This window comes from Passer montanus, unplaced genomic scaffold (assembly GCF_014805655.1).
Source record: "Passer montanus isolate IOZ18808 unplaced genomic scaffold, ASM1480565v1 scaffold1, whole genome shotgun sequence".
Lineage (NCBI taxonomy): Eukaryota > Metazoa > Chordata > Aves > Passeriformes > Passeridae > Passer > Passer montanus.
In genome coordinates, this window is record NW_024356504.1 from 11,874,993 (window position 1) to 11,894,563 (window position 19,571).

The 19,571-nt window shown below is 37.1% G+C and overlaps 1 protein-coding gene across 12 annotated transcripts in view; it reads right to left on the minus strand.

The window, feature by feature from the left end:
- The window catches only part of SLC4A10 (solute carrier family 4 member 10), a 168,383-nt gene that overhangs the window by 8,535 nt on the left and 140,277 nt on the right, over positions 1 to 19,571 (minus strand). For all 12 annotated transcript variants that reach the window (XM_039710399.1, XM_039710159.1, XM_039710317.1 and 9 more), the window contains 9 exons: positions 14,296 to 14,401; positions 11,521 to 11,682; positions 11,157 to 11,270; positions 10,487 to 10,648; positions 7,450 to 7,701; positions 6,067 to 6,135; positions 3,621 to 3,794; positions 2,828 to 2,950; positions 76 to 143 (listed from right to left, as the gene is read on the minus strand). In XM_039710399.1, the coding sequence (XP_039566333.1) occupies positions 76 to 143; positions 2,828 to 2,950; positions 3,621 to 3,794; positions 6,067 to 6,135; positions 7,450 to 7,701; positions 10,487 to 10,648; positions 11,157 to 11,270; positions 11,521 to 11,682; positions 14,296 to 14,401 (1,230 nt within the window). The remainder of the gene's footprint in view (positions 1 to 75; positions 144 to 2,827; positions 2,951 to 3,620; positions 3,795 to 6,066; positions 6,136 to 7,449; positions 7,702 to 10,486; positions 10,649 to 11,156; positions 11,271 to 11,520; positions 11,683 to 14,295; positions 14,402 to 19,571) is intronic.

Sequence of the window (19,571 nt, forward strand, 5' to 3'; positions counted from 1 at the left end):
CATTATGAATAAATATTGTGACATGTTTACTTTATTTAATTGCAACTCACCTAAAAGAGGAAAGGTATATTTTACCTGTAATGTCCTTCTAGTGGTAACTGAACAGTCCCTTCCTCTTCCATTGCTAACATACTTTGCTCTTCCTAGAACAAAGGAATTTAGACATGAGACAGGATATGAAATCGTGAAAAGTGAAATTTGTGTACTTTAATAATCTTTTCATTTTCTTTAATATTAAGTATTTATTTGAAGTTCTTAAAGTAAGATACTTTTCAACTTAAATAGTTGACATTTAAAACCTTCTCTCTTAAAATTGTACCTTAATGCTATTTTCCAGTGCCTTTTTTTGCAAGAATAAAGAGGAGAATTATTAACAGTGATTGAACAACTGTCTGATGAATTTTAAATAACACTGATAACTGGATATTTGCATTGATGTTTATATGCAAAAATTAGGGAAGATGATTTAAGTTTGCACACACAGTTTTAATATTTATAATACTGATTTTAATGCTGATTTTTCAGTGAAACAAGATACCCAAAATTAGTTTTCAGTTGAAGAGACTTAGGAGATAAATCCACCAAAAACCATACGTAAAGTAATTACAAATTTAGCAAATCTGCCTTAGTGGGAGGGAAGAAGAATAGATCAGCTCTCAAGTGCCATGTCCTGCCTGCAAGAACAAAGGAAAACAACCTCCAGAAGAGGATTCCCAGTGTCTACACCCCTGGTCAGGATAAGCACAGCTAGGAGTTAACAAGTCTTGGCAGGAAGGTAACCATCAAATCCTGCTCTAAATTGTTGCAGTGTGTGTGAGAGCCCAAGAGACGCCCAGAGACCTCCCCAGCTTTCTTCCCTTTGTAACAGTTTTCACCAGTGCCTGTCTGAAAGCATGGGTTGGCTAAAAGAGAGAGTTTATCATTTTCTGGCAGATCACCAAAGGCCCACGTGCATCACAAACACTGATTGTTGGTGTTAGCAGCAAGAGCCAGTACAGTTTTCCAAAACAGTAGGTCGGCAATTCTCTCTGCTCAGAAATTTGTTTCTTCAATGTTTTATTACTACAATTATTTCAAAAGTTACAATATTTTTTTTCTTCTAATGTGAAAGTTCTTTGTTCATTCTTGTCTCAGAAAGACTTAATTGATTAACATCAAAGTGGCTTCCAAAGGAGGTCTGTGAGGAGAAGGCACGTATCATATCCACTATAAATGTACAAAGCCCTGGAAAAAACATGGCCTAAAAATATAAAAACAACTTAAGTGATGAAATTAGGATCCAATCAAGTAAGTTTCAGATCCTGTCAACTACATTTCTGAATATTCTTGTGGGTAGAATACTTCTATTTTTAAAAGCTGTGTGATAGCAACTCTCCAATTAATTCCTTAGGCTACATGTCAGAAGTTTTTTATTACTAGTTAATTTTGTCATTTCCAGGCTTCACAGCTTCATAAGTTTTTGACAGTTGAACAGTTTTAATAATAGCTCTAAATATTTAGAAATGCCAAAATATGTAAAAATAACCTCTCAAAATAGACAGTGAATGAAATAAAGTAACACCAGTAGATTTTCCCAGTTTTGTTTTCTGATGCCATCCTATCAAGCAAGGGAAGGAAAGTGACATATAACCAAAACATAAGTATAACAAGGAATTCTTTCCAATAACCAGACCCACAAGAAGAGAGCTACCTTGGTTACTGGTTACTCTGAATTGTAATGACAACAGACACCACGATGAAACATCTCTCTGGTCTGCTTTGATTCAAGGGAGAAAACAATGACTCACACATTTTAATTTCAGCCTGGTAGTTTTACAGGCACATACTAAATAGTAAATAATTATCTTGATGTTTCTTATAGGTAAAATCTTTTCCCCAAAATATAATCCATGACAGTATGTTGAATGTGTCAAGGAAATCAAAGTTAAGAGTTCACCAGGTTACAGATGAGGCAGGGAGTTGTCAAAGGTCACAGAACAATCAATCCTACAGGCAGAGTAATCTAGTTTGTGTCATTACCATTCAAATTATTAGCTCATGTCCTATTTCTGCAAATAAAGCTACTAATGGGAATCCTTAACACACACATTTTAAAGGTCTTGGATCACATCTCGGGGCATCCCTAAGGGTAATTTTCAAGTTGATAAGGAATTATCTGAAAAGCATATTCTTTGAAATAGATGAGGAGTCCACATCTGAAGTTTCCACCTGGGTGGCAATGCCACAGGATGCGAGTCTGAGCATTTGGTTAATGGGGTTAGCAGGGTCACTGACCTTTCCAGTACAAAGTGAATTGTTTCTGCAATAGCACAAGGACAGCTCTGGCCCAGAGTGTAACTGGGACACTGCACAGGGTCCTGACATTGCTGAGCAGAAAGGGCACAGAGTGATGCTGTGTGTAAGGCTCAGAGGCAGCTGGGACATCCACAGGCCTTAAAATCTTCACTTCTTTCCTCAGCACCTCTTGCAGGGATGAGACCCAGCCCAGGGCAGCACCCAAGTGCCCCAGGGCTAGGATCTGAGGCCTTTCCTACAGGCATAGCTTCATCTCTTCACACCATCTGAGTGGGTCTCAGAAGCAAACCCCAGGAGTACTGGGGATAATATTTTATATGACAGTATGGCAGCCTAAGAATCTACATCCCCACCTAAGCTTATCAGATTTGTAACCTTAAAAGCACTTATGCAAAATATGACAATGTTACACTTAGATACTGTTAACAAGTCTGCCTGGTACATGAAATGTGCCTTACAGGATTCTCTCTAAATGTCTGAAAGAGAAGTTGATAAAATGCTACAAACAAAGAAACCTAAAACCATGACCCACCTCTTTCTCAGCATCTTCCAGTTTCTTTTTCTTGCTCTCAGGCATCAAATCATCTAACCAACTGAGCTCCCGCTTGGTAAAAAAGAAATCCATGAGTTTTCGGACAAATACCAAAGCTAGGACCTGAAAATATATTAATTCAAAGAATTAGGAAATTAAGCAAGTAAATCAGACTTGTAGAGGAATTCTTTCAAAAGTGAACAGTTTGTAGCTAGAATTTTATCCTTTAATTTGAATAAGCTAACAGCTGCTATTCCTTTCTTCAAACAAAGTACTGTTTGAAGCATTTAACAATCACTGAGGTCAGTAAATATCTTATATTTTCTATTAGTGAAATCATCAGAGAAATCACTTAAGCAGCAGACCATTGTTATTTCTCCCAAGACACAGAACTGTCAGGCTCCTCAGTTCAATATGCAGTCTTCCTTAATAAGTGAATGTTCTTTCTGTAACAGGATTTATTCCTTAAATAAAAGGAAGAAATAGTATATAAAAAGTATTTAAAGAATAGTAATATTCCTTAAATAAAAAATATCAAATAGATTTTTAGTATTTTTTCTTTAAGAGAAGAATTTTCCCTAAGAGAATATAAGTTGGGATATCCACACATAGGACTCAAAACACAGCTTAAATGTCAAATTTTTACCACTTAATACATCACAAATTTTCCTTGAACACAGAATCAAAGCAATATTATAATTAACTGCCCAAAATTATATTTTTCTTCAATAGTAATTGTCCACAAGTGAAAATAATTAGGGATTTTTAGAGAAAATAAAAAAAAAAATCATACCATCATAGGAAAGACAATGGCAGCTCTTGAAACCTTTATAATCCAGAGAAGCACAAGACAGCTCAGCTGAATTATAGTGAAGAGATGGACCTTTCTAAGAGGAACATGCCTTAGATAAATAAAATCTGGCTGGTGCTTTGCAGGCATCCAGAATAACTTTATCCTGTCAAAAAGCTGCAAGAGAAAATTTTACGAGTTTGAATCAAAATGAGGTGTAGGATCATATATGCTGGCATTCACACACTGCCTGAGAGATCCTGAATATCCAAAGAATCTGGCTTGTTATTCTAAAGGTGAAAACTACATAATTTTGAGCAGCACAGAAGAGAACAGTAAGAACCATAAACCTTTAATCTAGGCTAGTCCAGCAGTGACAAAGGACTTGTCTTCTCACCCACCGAGCCACCAGAGCAGGAATGAGAAACACTACTTAAGCAGAGTCTAATTACTTGGTTAGCCATACCTCAGTGCCTTTCCATTTGAATACACATGTGCCTCCCTAGGTTGTATTGCAGATGTGCTGAGACATTGAACTCTGCTGAATTGCATTCTACACATTCTATCCTGCAGGAAATACTCTGTTCTTTGGATGTTACACACATTGTTGCTACACTGGATGTTACACACAAAGAAGGTGGTTACTTGAACCAGTTCAAATGTTAAGATTTGAACAAAGAGTTTAAATCATGAACTCTTAATATTAGGCAAAGCCAGACTTCAGAGGGGTCATGAATCAATTGCTACTCCAACTGAATGGAAGCTGGTTGATCCTGTTGGGCATGTGTACTATCACACTTCTTCCCTAATACATCCTAGACTCCTTTTTCAACAACTGAGCTCTGCCTCCTTTAGCACATAAAAAGCTGCTCATGGAGGGACCTCTGAAGTCTTCTATTTCCTGTGAATGAACAACTTTCTTTTACTTCACGAGACATTTTTCCCAGTCTGTTTTCTTCTCCATATTTCACTTTATTCACAAAACCAGAAACAGAAAAGGACAAAAAAAAAAAAAAAAAGGAATGAATGCCAGGAAGTTGGCTGCCATGCAGCTAGGAATGTATGTGAGGGGTCCATATTTTTCAGGCCTATTTAGCTCCATACTGACCTGAGATATTTATGTCATGGCACAGTGATGATGGTGATATACCAATTCTTCCTGCAGGGATGAGCCATGCTATATTCACACAGCCTTCAGCAATGTCAAATTTTGGAAATTTTTATTGAGCATGTGCAAACTGCATTTTTTTAAAGGCTTATAGTTTAGCCAGATTTGAGTATATTCCTTTTTCACAGAAACAGCAAAAAGCACATCCTCCCACAAAAGCCATCTTATCAAATCTCTATTCCTTATCCCAGCATGGGGGAGGAAGATAAGGAGGGGGTTGCTATCACTTTTCCAAGTAAAGATAGCCAGATTTCAGCATGTCTTAAAAACACTCCTCAATAGTGTAGTGTACTTTCTCATACCCCTGTTCTGAGATACAGCTGAACCATATTAAATTGAAATTATTTAAACCTCAGTAAAAGCCAAACTACACTTCTGAGAATATCAACCCAAAGGATAAGAGATAGGCAAAGTTATAAAAGAATCTCTGAATAGAGACTACCAGTCAAAAAAAAAAAAAAATCCCAGCTTTGCTTATAAATGGAGGTAACTTGCAATCAAATATAATGAAAAAAACAATCAGAAATTTTCTTTGTTTTTTGTATTTGACCTTTTGCACAATGTAACTTGTGTTTTCACCGTGTGATTGTTCTTTCTCAATTGTCTTGGAAGGTGTGTCTGTGCCTCATGGGCTAAAGGATTTGGCAATGTGCCATTTCATGCTGCAGTCAGCCAGGAGAAAAAGAGCACAGTACAATCCCTACCTGAGTGCTGGAATGCCTGATTTCTGCCAGCTACTCCTACCTGAGGCCACTGCAGGAATGCTGCCCTTCCACTAGACTTGACCCTTCATCCCTGAAGTGCTGTGGCTTGCAACAGCTCCCCCTCTCTGCCCGGAGTGTGTATTTGCTCAGGGAAAACCTTGAAATTTTCACTTGTGTTAGTTTTAGGGCAATTAGCCCTAAAGGCAAAGTTCAAGATGAGTGTAGCCCTGCAAAGGAGCTTGAAAAGGCAGCATGCAAGCAAGTGAATGGGGAGGCAGCAGAGAGGGAAGAGCCCCTGACAGTTTTTACTCAGTTCTTAGGCTCAGCAAAATTCTCTTGATGACAAGAGAAAACAGAAAAATCAGCACCCAAAAAATAGGGGGGGAAATGGAGCACATTGGCTAAAGGGAATACACTGTTTAGAGAGAATCCATTTTCCTTTTAAGTAGTCATTTTCAAAAATTTAAGGTTAGGAACATTCCTTTAAGATTATACAAAAAAGCTAACACAATAATATAAGAACAGCAATATTTTTATAGAAAGCATCATCAAGAGCACACTCATAAATCCATATTACCTGAATTCCCTTTAGAGATGAAGCACCCATGTAAAGAAACACTCCATAAAGTACTGGCATAGGAATAAACTGCACAAACAAGCAGAGAAAGAGAAGAGCATATTTAATACTACTTAAAAATTTTAAACACTTCTAGAAAGACATTCAAAACAGTTGAAATACAAAGTGCCATATGCCTGCATTAATCAGACAAGTTGCAAATTCAGAGTCACTCAATTATAAATTAATAATGTTTCTCAGAGTAGAAAGCAAAAGAATCATCTGGCTCTGTAGTTTTATTTTCCTCTTCTGGCCATTTATTACAATATACTTAATTCTCTATTAATAAAATTAACTACACAAAAAAATTTAAAACCTTAATTTATACTTAAATTCTTTACTGTAAGGACAGCTCAGAAAAATGTTCAAGAGACACAAAATACTGCTAAAAGTAATATTTTGTGCTGTAGGCATTTAAAAATGGGTGAATGATTCTATGGAATGACGTTTAAAGAGACTATTTAAATGTTCAGGTTCATAGCATAAACTGTGTAGGTAAATGAGTATGTCCACAGAATCTGTTAGAAATACTAAACACACAAAATGCACGTTCTGTATGTTATCAAAGTGAAGGCCTTATGTTATACTTAATAAAATACTGCTGAGAAGTACAAGGACTTATTGCCCTCACTACAACAATATTCAAGACTAGGTTTTGGCTTTACTAAAGCCAATGCCAAAACTCTCACTGATTGCACAGAGGCCACATAATTGTTTTAGAAGTTTTATTACATGTATACATGGTATTATATATGACTGTAACTAGACATCCTTTTTCAGGACATTGTCTTGAGTATGCAGGAAGCATGAGATAATTTTTGTGTTCATTTCCAAGAAACAAACCATAGAACTTCTCTTGCAACTGTGAAAATCCCTTTTTCAGGACATTGGTGAGCTGTCTTGAGTATGCAGGAAGCATGAGATAATTTTTGTGTTCATTTCCAAGAAACAAACCATAGAACTTCTCTTGCAACTGTGAAAATATTTTTAAATTACTTGGAAACCACAAAATGTTTTAAATTATCTAAATAAATTTTAAATTGGTATAACGAGACTGCTTCATGGTAATTTGCCATGGGCCCAAAGTATTGACAAAGTGTGAATACAGCTCAATGGCAGAATTCCCTTTGACTTCAGTCTGGCCAGATTTTCATTACAAGATTTTTATTTTAAACATGCTAGGCACTTTATTAAGCAAAATTAGAATTCCACTTTAAACTGTCATTGTGTAACATTATGCTAGTTAGTAATGTGCCTGGAAAGAGCATTCATTAGATAATACAGTAACAACAGTGAAATGTTCAGTGCAGTATTCTTTAACTTTCCCTTACTTCCCCACATTACCTTTAGAATACTTGTCAAAAAGACAGACGAGCCCATAAGGATAAAAATCATGAGCCCTGTGACTCTTTGCTCCCGGATTCCAAGAAATTTTGGCTGCTCCCCTGGAGCGGAGCACTCTGATTCCAGTTTTAAGCTGTTCACATGGGAAATAGAGAGGACAGTGGCTGCAACAAACCACGGCAGTCCCATAATAGAGCACACACCAAGCATCACTGCCACCATGAGTAGGTCGAGGTGGTATCCGCATCCTTTCTGTTAAAAAAAGTAAGGATGGAAAGAAGATGTAAAATGACATCTGAATTAAGGAGAACCCTCCTGGCAGGCATTCCTAATGAACAGCTAGAGACAACTGAAAATTTTAGACTTGTAGGAAAAAAATAGCTTCCTTCATGTGTTATCCAGGCTGGGTCAGTGGGGATGGCAGACTGGTTTTCTAAAGGGAATTCCTACTGGTTCACACTCAGTGCTCAATGTCACTGGACTCCTTCCAGTTACGTGTTAAGTGTACCAAAAATCCACTGTACAGTGGGCACCAAACAGCTTTCCTACTTATGAAATGGATATTGGTGTGACACTGGAGAATACATACATTTTCTGTTTTAACTAAGTCTCTTCTGTGGATAACAGTAAGCAGAACATCCAGCTGTGCTGCAAACTTCCCACTGCACTAATCTTAGTGGATCTTCCATCCATTCTTACAAAGAGGTGGAAAAATATGTATTTTTATTGGTCCCTACATAAAAATACATAACATTTGCAAAGTCAGTTTATGCTACAAGGGGCCATAAAGCCACAGTGTTTCTTCTGAAGTTTTTTAAGATGGAAAGCACATGATATACATTTTCAGTAATGTAGTTTCAATCTTAGATAAGAGCAGATAGCCAGAAAATAAGATACATTGAATTAAAAAATAAAATCTATTAAGTTAAAATATTAAAATATTAAAATTATAAAATTAAAATTAAAATAAAATATAAAAAGCTGCTTTATTGGTTTCCTTATTCAAATATAGCATCATAATATCCATATGAAAAGTCAGTACAAAACTTTTGGGTTTGGATCACTTCTGTAGTGGTCAAATGCTACATAAATTTACCAACAGATGGATAATGGTTTGCTTTTGTGCATAAAACCTTTTGGTTGAATCTTGGAAAAATAAAATACCTCCAATAACAACCTTCACTCTTGAAAAAGAAAAATGCATCAATGCATCAAGCTTGGTCCTATAGATATCTGCTACCATAGCTGAACCATAGCTGAGTGGGATGTTTCACTTCAATTTTAGCAAGTATCCAGGACTCCTCACAGCTGCAAGCAGCAGCTGAAGCTGTTTTCCTTTAAAAAGTCAGGTAGTTAGCCATCTCCACAAAACTTTGCAATATGGCAACAAATCCAGTGTCATGGTCTGATGAAACAGCGATGTTCATGCAAACAATGTGAATATGTTGAACCATAATTTTGCCTGTAAACCCATGCAAATGCCTTTTGACATAAAAAAAGTAACTAAACTAAACTTGGAAGGGTTTGCTACAGAGACTGCCAAAAGCTGAAATGTGCACTATCCAGAATTTGCTATGGGAAGTATAAAAAAAGAGGGGAAAATGAGTTGGAAGCAAACAAATCATTTCTTTATGAAGACAACTTTTACTTCTAAAATGGGAAGCGTCTGGGTTTATGAAAATGTAAGCCACATATCAAAATGAAAATGCCATCTTATTTGCTTACATTATTTAAAAAGGGGGAAAAGTAAAGAAAATGAAGAGAATCAACTCTAGCAACCTTCCCTCACTCCCCAAAACTGCTTATGAGTCTTATCTCCAAGACACATCTTGACAAACTCAGAGATGTGTCAAACACAGATATTAGTTACAGGCACAATGCACTCAAAGAAAGAGTTTAATTCTAAATCCTAACAGAGACACCTTTTTTTACCTTCTGACACATTTATGAGGAATGTATCTGCTAATGCATACAGAATCCGAGAGCATTTCCTCACATTCATACATGATCTGAGGAACCTGACATATGGGAAGAAAAGGAAGCATAGCAACAGGTGATGCTACACCAGACCCCAGCAAAACTAAAACGCAGCAAGACAAGGGGGCAGCCAGGAGGACCATCTGACTCCCAGATGCCAGTGCTGAAAAAACACATTCCAAAGCTTGGCAGCAAATTCCTGCATCTGTCAAGTTAACCACATGCAATGCTATGGATTGACATGAAGAGCCAGGCTGACAAAGAGGGCAAAAAAAGAACATATCAAATGTCACAATCATCCAAGAAGAGGCAATGCAAAGTGAAGGTTGCAAATGCATTTGCTAAAGCAACTTGGGATTGGATTGCTGCTTATTAAAAGTATGTCAAAAAAAGCCTAAGCTTGCTGCATATACATGTACAGAAACCTGCTGCTAGATTTTGCCCAACAGTTTTTCAGAGGGGTGATGTCCCTTTTTCTCTCTCCATCTGTAGGCAACTAAAGTGTTAGAGAACAGAGCAGGAAGTTGTCCTATGTTGTTTTAAGAACCCATTGTGCCTCTAAGGCTCAGTTTTATTCTTCTCCCTTCTTTAATGTAGGAAGGGCATTAAAAAAAAAGGATGGGTAGAACCACAGAGAAGGACAAACAGAGGGGATAAAAATCTTATATTACAAAATAACCACTGAGTATTTTTTAAAAATCCAATCCAGTAGAACAACAGTCAGTACGTGAAGAGGCCATTAATACTGTGGTATTTGAGATTATCAACTGGAAGGCATCTTTTTTTAAGTTAATGGATCCTACACCTACTAAAGCACAGAAGTCAGCACTTTCCTAACTCAGAATCTGTATTCCAAATGACGTTCATAAAGTCCTCTGTAAGGCAGTGGATCACTGACACAGGGCACAGGTACCACACAGACCAACAAAGAAAAAAGCATAAAAATTTAAAGGGGTTCTACATAATATATAATACAAGCTAGCACACTAAAGTAGATGGATGCACATTACATAATCTGAAGCAGAAAACAACAGTGAAAGTATAAATTTTGACTGAATACCTTTAGTTTGTGTTCTTTTCTATTGATAATGACAGCTGTGATCTGCTGGTCCATAAAGATAAGGATAGTACAAAGCAGGGCTGGAATTACAGCAGCTATCACTGTCCACCAAGGATTAGGCCCCAAAGGAGTAATAAACCAGCCACGATCATCTCTGGTGGGCTAAAAAAACAGTCATGCATGGCCAGTCAGAACTGTAAGGATTATTCACATTTCAATTTCACAAGAATACATACAAAATATTATTAGGATATGACTTCCTTTAAAACCAACCTGTACAGAGCACTAAAAAACATGCTAGACTTCCTCTAATGCCAAGCCAAGAAATTGCATATAATAATATCATCTGGATTATTACAGACTTGGTTGCACTTGATACAGTAAACTCAAAATTTGAAGGAAGCCCCAGAACATTACAGTAGTCTAGAATTTGGGTGATTCAAACGCTGTTAATTTCTACAGAGGAAATTAACATTAAGAAGCATGAAAGAGCCTGATGGGAGAGGTTCACTTACATGATCCATAAATCAGAGATGTTGCATAATTCCTTGTGAACACAAAAATTTTCATACAATCACTACTCCCTGATGATGATAATAAACAATTATAAACGTATCATAATAGATTACTTTGCAAAATGATAAAGTAGTGCAATTTATCAACAACTTACCTTAAAAGCATTTGGAACCTGAAGTTTTGGTGATGGAATTCCAATGGCATAGTCAATTAAAACCATGGACAAAATAGTGAGAAAGACAGCAAAGTCGCTGACAACAGAGCGTACCTAAGATTATTGAGAGAAATTACAATTTTAGCTAAAAGTTTCAGGTATGATTTAAGATTTTTCTTCACTGTTTTAGTACAGCTTACAGCTTTAGCTTTCAGCTAAAATCATGCTTATTCTGATACAAGTTTCTAAGAGAGGAAAGATGCCCTGTCTACTTCACCAGCAGTTAACTGAATTTGCAATGCAGACAGAATTCATACTTAGACACCACTGATGACAACTTTTGAGTTGAAATGAGGGCACACACCTTTGTTGGGAAGTATCGGCTGGTTTTGAACTGCTTCAGAGTGGATGAGAGCGTTACTGTGGAGAAGAACAAGATGACAGACCAGAAGAGGACATCTGGAACATAAGGGCCATGATGACCACAGGCTCGCCCAACAAACTCGCCATGAAACTTTTTACATTCCTATCAGGGAGAGAAAAATAGTATTGTCCTAAAAATTATCCATGCTTACACTAACACTTTCTTTCCAATTTCTTTTCTAAATTGTATTACTAGAAATAGTAAAACAATTTCTAGATATTTATTCTTTTAAAACTTAAAACTCACTACGTATCTATCTAGTCTTCATGGAAAATTCCCAAGGGAATCTCTTTTTTAGCCATATTAAATGATGAAGTCACTAAGACATACCATAAATAAAGTAATTAACATAAAAACAGGGTTTGTTCAAATTCAGCAAGTACACTGATTTATTTTCTGTGTACAAACACAGATTTACACTTACTAACACGCTCCGAGTGTGGAAAGCAAAGTTCAAAAGGCACAAAGAGAAAGTCTGGTCCTGGTGCGTTCTCAAGAACTGCTTTTTTGTTTTCACTTCACAGCCCCAGCAACTGAAGAAAAAGCTATTTAGGATGTGTGGCATTGGCCTAAAAGGAGCCAAATACATTTAATACCACACGGGGGCAGCACATCCTGCAAATTGTATTTCTGTTACAAAAAGATCTGATAAAATGCCCGAAAACCCTAAATCTTTAAACTCAATTATATTTAATATAATTTATTATCAATATGCAGATACAGTAGAAATCATTTCCACTACTTCTCTGCTACTATTCTTAGTCATCTAAAACCATAAAGAATAGCTCTAGAAATGTGAGCCACCACCTCTGGACTCACAATCCTTTCCTTCTCCTTCCCAATGCCTCCACACTTACTAATAAAAATGAAATGCAGCACCCAGAATCAGGGATTCCAGAAAGAAATATCCTGCCAGATCACGAACTTTTTGTATTAAACAAGTGTGTCATTGGCCCATCACACTCACTCCACAATTATCCTGTTATGGGAAACTTTGGCTTTGGAAAAAGATTGTCTTGGAAAAAAACCACAATTGCTATTTGATGACTGTGAGACAAAGGAGTGCAAGGTTTATTATACTGCTACAGCTGTAAACTTGGGATGCAGTTCATCATATGCCTCTTGAAGAGGATTTTGTCACCATCAAAATCCTCTTCACACTTGTCCAAAATCCTCTTCATACTTGGTCCAAAAATCCTTTGCTCACACTTGGTTTGTCTTGATAGCAAAAAATAATCATTGCGTTTTAAGAGAGAATGAGCATCCAGATCTTCAGAAACCTGAAATATTTCAACTAGACACAAGAAATATATGAAGATATGAGCAGTGAAAGAGACATAATGGGGTGAGTCTGACCAAATATTTACAGACAGCAATGTCTAATCCCTTACTGTAGTTCTCTAGAACAGAAGTTTCTTGATGATGCTTGCAAGAAACAAAGACACAAAAGTTCAAAAAAATCAGTTATTTCTTTGACAGCTGCAGGGACTCATGGGAAAAGTTGGTCAGCTATACTGCTACCTATGTAAACTCAAGTTTTGGTAATAAGCTTTCACAGAAGTTTTTAAGGGTTTTATATAATGCAGCCAGTCTTTTACATTTATAGTTAAAACAAAATCTGTTATTTTAAATCTCCTCAGCTGCAAATGTACTCTGAAAAACACTGTCAGAGATCTGAGAAAGTGAGAGGAGGAGTCTGCTCCTGCACAGATGCTCTTAGAGTGTGCTGCAATTTTGAGAATATTCATTCTGGACTGCTGGAATCCCTCAGGCCAGCAGTTCTCAACTTTCTTTCTGCTGTTGCCACACCAACAGAGTTGAGGAGCAGTCCTTGCTCAGAGGAAGGCATGGAAGCAAGACAGAGCAGCCATGGAAGACAGCTCTTACTTAACATGAGCTCTTCTGCATCCCTGCCTTTGAAAAAAAAAAGAACAGTATCTTCTGGACACAGTCCACTGGATTGGCTTTAAAGTGTTCAATTTGATTATGCCTACGATTTGGTTAATTCAGTTATCTCTTCAGTCTGGTGTCTTTTGCACTCAATTCTCTTTGACTGAAATTAAATGATCCATTTGCAAGAAAAAGTGGTGGCCCAATCTCAACATAACGTTTTAATCAAGTTGTAAATGTCACTTTGAAGAAGGCAAACTTGAATTATATAAATCCTTTAAACACAGAAAAGTGTACTGTTAAGAAGCTTGTTACACATTCATGCAAGCCCCACTAAAGTGGAGCTTTGTTCCCTTTCTCCCCTGGGAAAAGAAATTACAGAACTTATGTGAGAAAAAAAGTGGTCATTGAGAAAATTTCTCCCCATTCTCTTTTTTGTAGCCTGAACTACTGCAAGAGTGTTTTAGGAGAAATAAATGCTTCTGATTCTTTCTACACAAGGGAACTTTGGTTTTGCCATCTGGCAGAATTCAGGACAAATTCATTGTCATTTGACATGTTTGACTTAATCTCAGCCAAGCTCTTGTGCTAGTGTGTCAAGAAAGTTCCAAAGCAGGGCATAAAATGCACACACTTGCTGCAAAAAGCTTACAAAAGGAGATAACACTATAAAGTTCATGTCAATTTTTGTTAAGTATCTTTTATTATTTATTTCAACAAAGATGAGCAGGAAAATTGTTATTTTTTAAATATATTTGTTGCAGTAAGATAGACAAAATTATTTATGCCTTTGTCTGTATTTATTAAGTTCCAAAATTTACTTACTGACACAGTTAGGTTCCCCCATGGCACATCAGATGCAGATATATTGTAGTCCTGCCAGTATTGTAAGGTTTTATTGCTAGGATGTTCTGGTTCCACACAATTGCATCTGAAAATAAATATTTTTTCCTTAATAAAATATATATCAGATATTAATCCAAATTTTCAATTTTAAGATACATTGAAATTATGCTCTACATTGGCAGATAATTGTAGTTCAAATGAGTTCAGTAAATGCATGCTTTGAAGCAGTTTGTAGTTCAGTAGCTAGTGCTATTACTGGAGCATCATTTGCTGTGAGGTGCATATGCATATATAGTACGTAACGTGACATATTCAAACCACTGATCACATTGAGTTTTACCACCTTTTTTCTTCCTTGTCTATTGATACTTTTGAGCACAGTTTGTAATACTGAGAATATGCTGGTCCTGGTCCACCCTCTAACACCTAACACTTCTCTACATGGACATTAGATGCTATGTACAGTTCCAGGCTGATCCATTTCTCAAATAACAAACTCTCTGTGTCCTCTTTCTTTCCTAGATGGAGAAGTGCCTTTGCATGCAAAATTGCCCAACTACCCAGTCAAGTGTCAGGGCTCTGAATGTCAGGATCACCAGCACCAAAGGCTCTCTGAACTCTGTGTCCCTTGTTTTTCCTTTTCCCACAGCTGCTGTAAAAGCACAGTTTTCATTTCAAATTGTGTATTTTAGCACACAAAATGTGATGAGGCAGTGTAGGAGGACAATAAGTAATTTAAAAATAAGTAATTTAAAATCAAAATTAAGTCTTTAAAGCCTCTGAAGCAACTGTGGGAGGCTTTTTCTTTGACAAAGCCTTCAAAACATCCAGGATACTCTGTAGGATCCAAGATGTCAAGTGCACTTCACAATACACTTTAAATTAATCCTACTTTAATAATCTACAGCACCATCTAGTCTGCTAGTATCTTAATGTGCCTGTGATGACTTTAAATAAATTGTCTACTCTCTGATAAAGTTTTCAGAAGTAGCTGGGGACAGGATAACATCTGACTATCGTGTGCAGAGCCACTGAGCATAAATTGCATTACAGCTGTAGCAGAATATCAGTTTATTCACTTACCTATGTCATCTATTTTCTATGTGACTGTTTATCTTTCCATAAAATGACAATATTTATCTAGATTTGTATGATTTTCTATATATTAAATTCTACCATCTAAACCAACACTGACACGGAGGACACAACACTGACACTATTTCAATTACAATACTATACATGTGACAACAGCTGCATTTAATACATAGAGAGGGAAAGATGCAGGTTGTCTTTGTGCAATTCCTTGCTTTTATTTTAAATGCAGCTATTTCCAAAAGAAAGAGAAAACCTTCACAGCCCATGAACAAAAGGAAAAAAAAAAGCAACTGCATTGAGAGAAGTAGAGGGCCTGAGCCAAAAGTCCTTGACTGGATCTTTCAAACATATTTAATATGCTTTGGATCAGGCCCTAAGTGCAGCATGAAAGCGTGTTCAATGCGTAGCTCAATTACAGAATGGGTTAAATGAAGCACATCACTACCAGTGAGCTACAGTAGCAGAATAAAGCCAACAAACAGTACGGCTACATCATGTATTGCAAGGGAGTACTGGATGCTCATGCAGCACAACAGAGGTGGCTGTGTCAGGTTACTGCTGTTTTCCGGGAGCACAGGAGCTCCCTGGCCCTGGTGTCCCTCGCCGATCGCAGGGCCGTGTTTGCTTACAGCAGGCCAGGGCGGCAGGGGCTGCTCGCTCTGTCACTTCCTCACTAGAAGGGGAGACTGTGCCTGTCACCAGCACTACATGGGACAGCTACACTTGCTGCAAACTGCAAAATTACATTTAAAGGTTAGAGGAGCCAAAATTTCTATTTCCTCAGAAACGTGACACTCAAAGCTATAGATTAATACAGCTCAGGTAATCACCTTCAGATGAGATCACCTGTTTATTTCTATAGCAATATCACTTTTCTCCTGCGCAGCATTCCAGTCTGGTCTTCACCAAATTTCACAGGCATTTAGCAATGGCAGACTGATCATCAGCAAATAAGTGACTTGTGCAAACTACACCCACGCAGACCAAAATCACCCTGCACAGGGCTCCTGTCACTGAATGGGGGCAGAGCTCGGCCCTAAGTGTGGAGATCAGCTCCTGCTTCTACTCAGAAGACCATTCAAACAATGATCTCAGTGTTTTGATATATACAACATTGCATTGCTTTCAACATTGTATGTGTTTTGGCAACACTGACATTTTGATGTGAGATTGTATCATGGTATTACTGTCTTCCAGCATCACACTAATTGCTCAACATTATAGAACTGTGCTAGAGTAAAACACTCCCTGTCCATCCCAGAAAACACAAATGAAGGTACCATTCAGTGCCAAAACATAAAAACATTATCTACCATAATATGTTGTTTCATAACAGATTTAATTGCTTCAATGATAACTATTTCCCAATGTAACTGACCTTCAAGGATAATCTCACATTAATGAAATAATGCTTCCTACTTTCATCTTTTTAGTATTTTAGTCTCTTTCATTGCCATTTTTACTTTGAGTAGTTTTGCCAGAAAAAGCAAAATACGCTGAATAGTTAACACTAACACATCCTTCTATTTTCCTGATGAAATATTACTCAGAATGCTGGAATAAGCAAAAAGTTATTTCCTCTTGGGGGTTCAAATGCTCTTACATTCTTGTAAAGTTGTTTAAAGTGCTGAGCATTTGCCCATTATGAGGGATCTGTGGGGAGTTTAAACTATTACCAAATATAAATACCTGTATTTTCTAAGCAACATATTCATCTTTAAATACAGTACCAACTTAGCAACGTACTCTTGTGTCTTTGAGTGATAAGTCAGCAATCACCTTCCTGATACTAAAAGATTCAAAAGGATTATTTCGATTCTCTTTCATCCTGGCTAGAATAAAGGCAGGGAAGAATTTGACGCTGGTTGTGGTAGCAAAAGCATAGGTGTCACTATGGGGGGGGGCAATCTTTGCTGCCAATCTCAACACATTTCTTTCATCACACTGATGACAGAAATAAATAATTTTTCATCTTTACCCTTTCGGATATGGCAAGACATTCTGATCTCCTGGTAGCAATTCAGATGTTTAAGCATGGGTGACTGTACACTCCATGGTATCTGTGACACCCATGATGAGTTGGCACATATGAGAGGATCTTCATTGACTCATGTCTTTGTTTTCAAAGCAGCTGGAGGCTGAGAGATCTAAAATGGCACTAGATACCCAGTCACAGATCCCTACCTGTATTTAAAATGTCCATATTTTGCAGCTAAACAGATATCAGTGAAGCTTGTTTTCTTTTAGGGTATTTAAAAATTGAATACAGCCTAATAGAAAGTGGATTATACTATCCTTAATAGCAACAAAAAGACTGTCTGTATGAGCCCTCTTTCTCTGGACTATGGGAAAGGAAATATTAGTTAGCAAATTAAAAACCTGTCACTTTATATGTCAAGTTGGGGAATATATTCCCCCTCCTTTTTAGATTAGCAATAAAACATAAATATCATGGCTGCTCAACAATTAAAATGTTCTTTACTAAAACCACTTGCATCCTGACTAATTTTCTGTTAACTGCACAACAAGAAACTTATTACCTACATTTATTTGTTCAATTCAAATTAACCTCAGTCTAGTCCTTCCAATCCTTACAACATTCATCTCAGAACCCTGATTCTTCAGGCTGCTTCTTCACCATTTTCTTCTCTTTACTCTGTCATGCATGCTCTGCTCCCCACACAGACTTTAATTTAGCACGTTGCCTGTCCAGCTACAAAAAAGAGCCTCAGATAGTGTTTTTATGAGTAAATAAACTACACTTAAATGGTGCAGCTCCCTTTGAAAGCCCCATGGCAATTCATCCCTTGGCAGTTGCCATTTTTCAGTAGCAGGTTTTCAAGATTAGGAGGCACTTACTATTGATGATTTTATAAAATTCAACAGGCACTGGTTTGGATCTCTTATTTTTCCAGCATCTACATATTGTAAGTGCCACCTATTTATACTAGATAAGAATATGATCTATAAAAATGTAACTGCAGCTTCTTCCTGATTAGTCAATATACCATCTCCCCTTCCTAGAAGGGAAAAAATGCCTTTCTGGCTCACTTAAGATAGCCTGAGAATGAGATTTGCTCTACATGAATATTTATTACACTTAAAAAACTGCAGGCAAGTATGACAAATAAGTTGCAAAATGTGCTTGTTTAAACAATATGTCTCACTGAATATCAGAGCACATATTAGGTAGTAGGAGTAAGAAGGTTTTCCCCTAGCACAGAGGACGCTCTGAGCACGCTGTGCACTGATCACAGACAGAGGAAGGTGACAGTATGAAATGGAAGATAACATCACTAAGTTTGTTTTTAAAGTAATGCATAGGTGTAGGTATTCTTCACGTTGCATTTACAAGGCTGAAGTATATTAATAGCACTATGCTATGCATGTTTAGGTTTTCTCCAAATAAACCATTTCATGGGAATTATGGGCATTCACGGAATCCTTCTGTTTGTCTAACAACTTCTATGGGAAAAAGAAAACAACAGTATCGTAAAATTATATCTTCTCTGCTGTCTCATACCTACAATACCTGCACATCCCTGGCATTTTATTTACCATATATTCCTTCTTGGGCCAACCTTCATACCTACTAAATCAAAGGTTCAGTGGAGAAAAGACTGGAAACAAAATAATTAATAGTGATGGAAAATGGACTTGTCAGTTAAGTTCTATTCTCAGTATCATGAAACCCTTTCACAGCACAGCTGTCATGGCAAGACAAGATTTTTTTCTTCATTTATTTATGAGATCTGCCATCCTGAATTACAACCACTGTTATGTGGCCCTTCTCTGACAGTCACGAACATCAGCAGGCACCCACATATATTCTCTAAGGTTACAAGGCTGTACAGTTTATTTGGTTAAGTTCAGGAGGAAAATAGAAAAGCCTATTAAAGCACCTAAACAATGCAGTCAGCAGTACAACAGTTTCACGGAGAGAGAAACACAGATAAATCTGAGAAGGGGAACTGATGTTAGCCTGAAGAAACCTCAAAGAGTCAGGTTCTTTAGGATAGCACATCAGGAGGCAAATGGTGTTTTTTTCAAGGGGAAAGTCTAGAAAACAGATTTATAATCATATTGCAGCTTTGTTAACCTCAAAGGTTGGGTTTTATTAGCTATCTGGTGCAGTGTGCAGTCCATGCATTTGCAGCAGC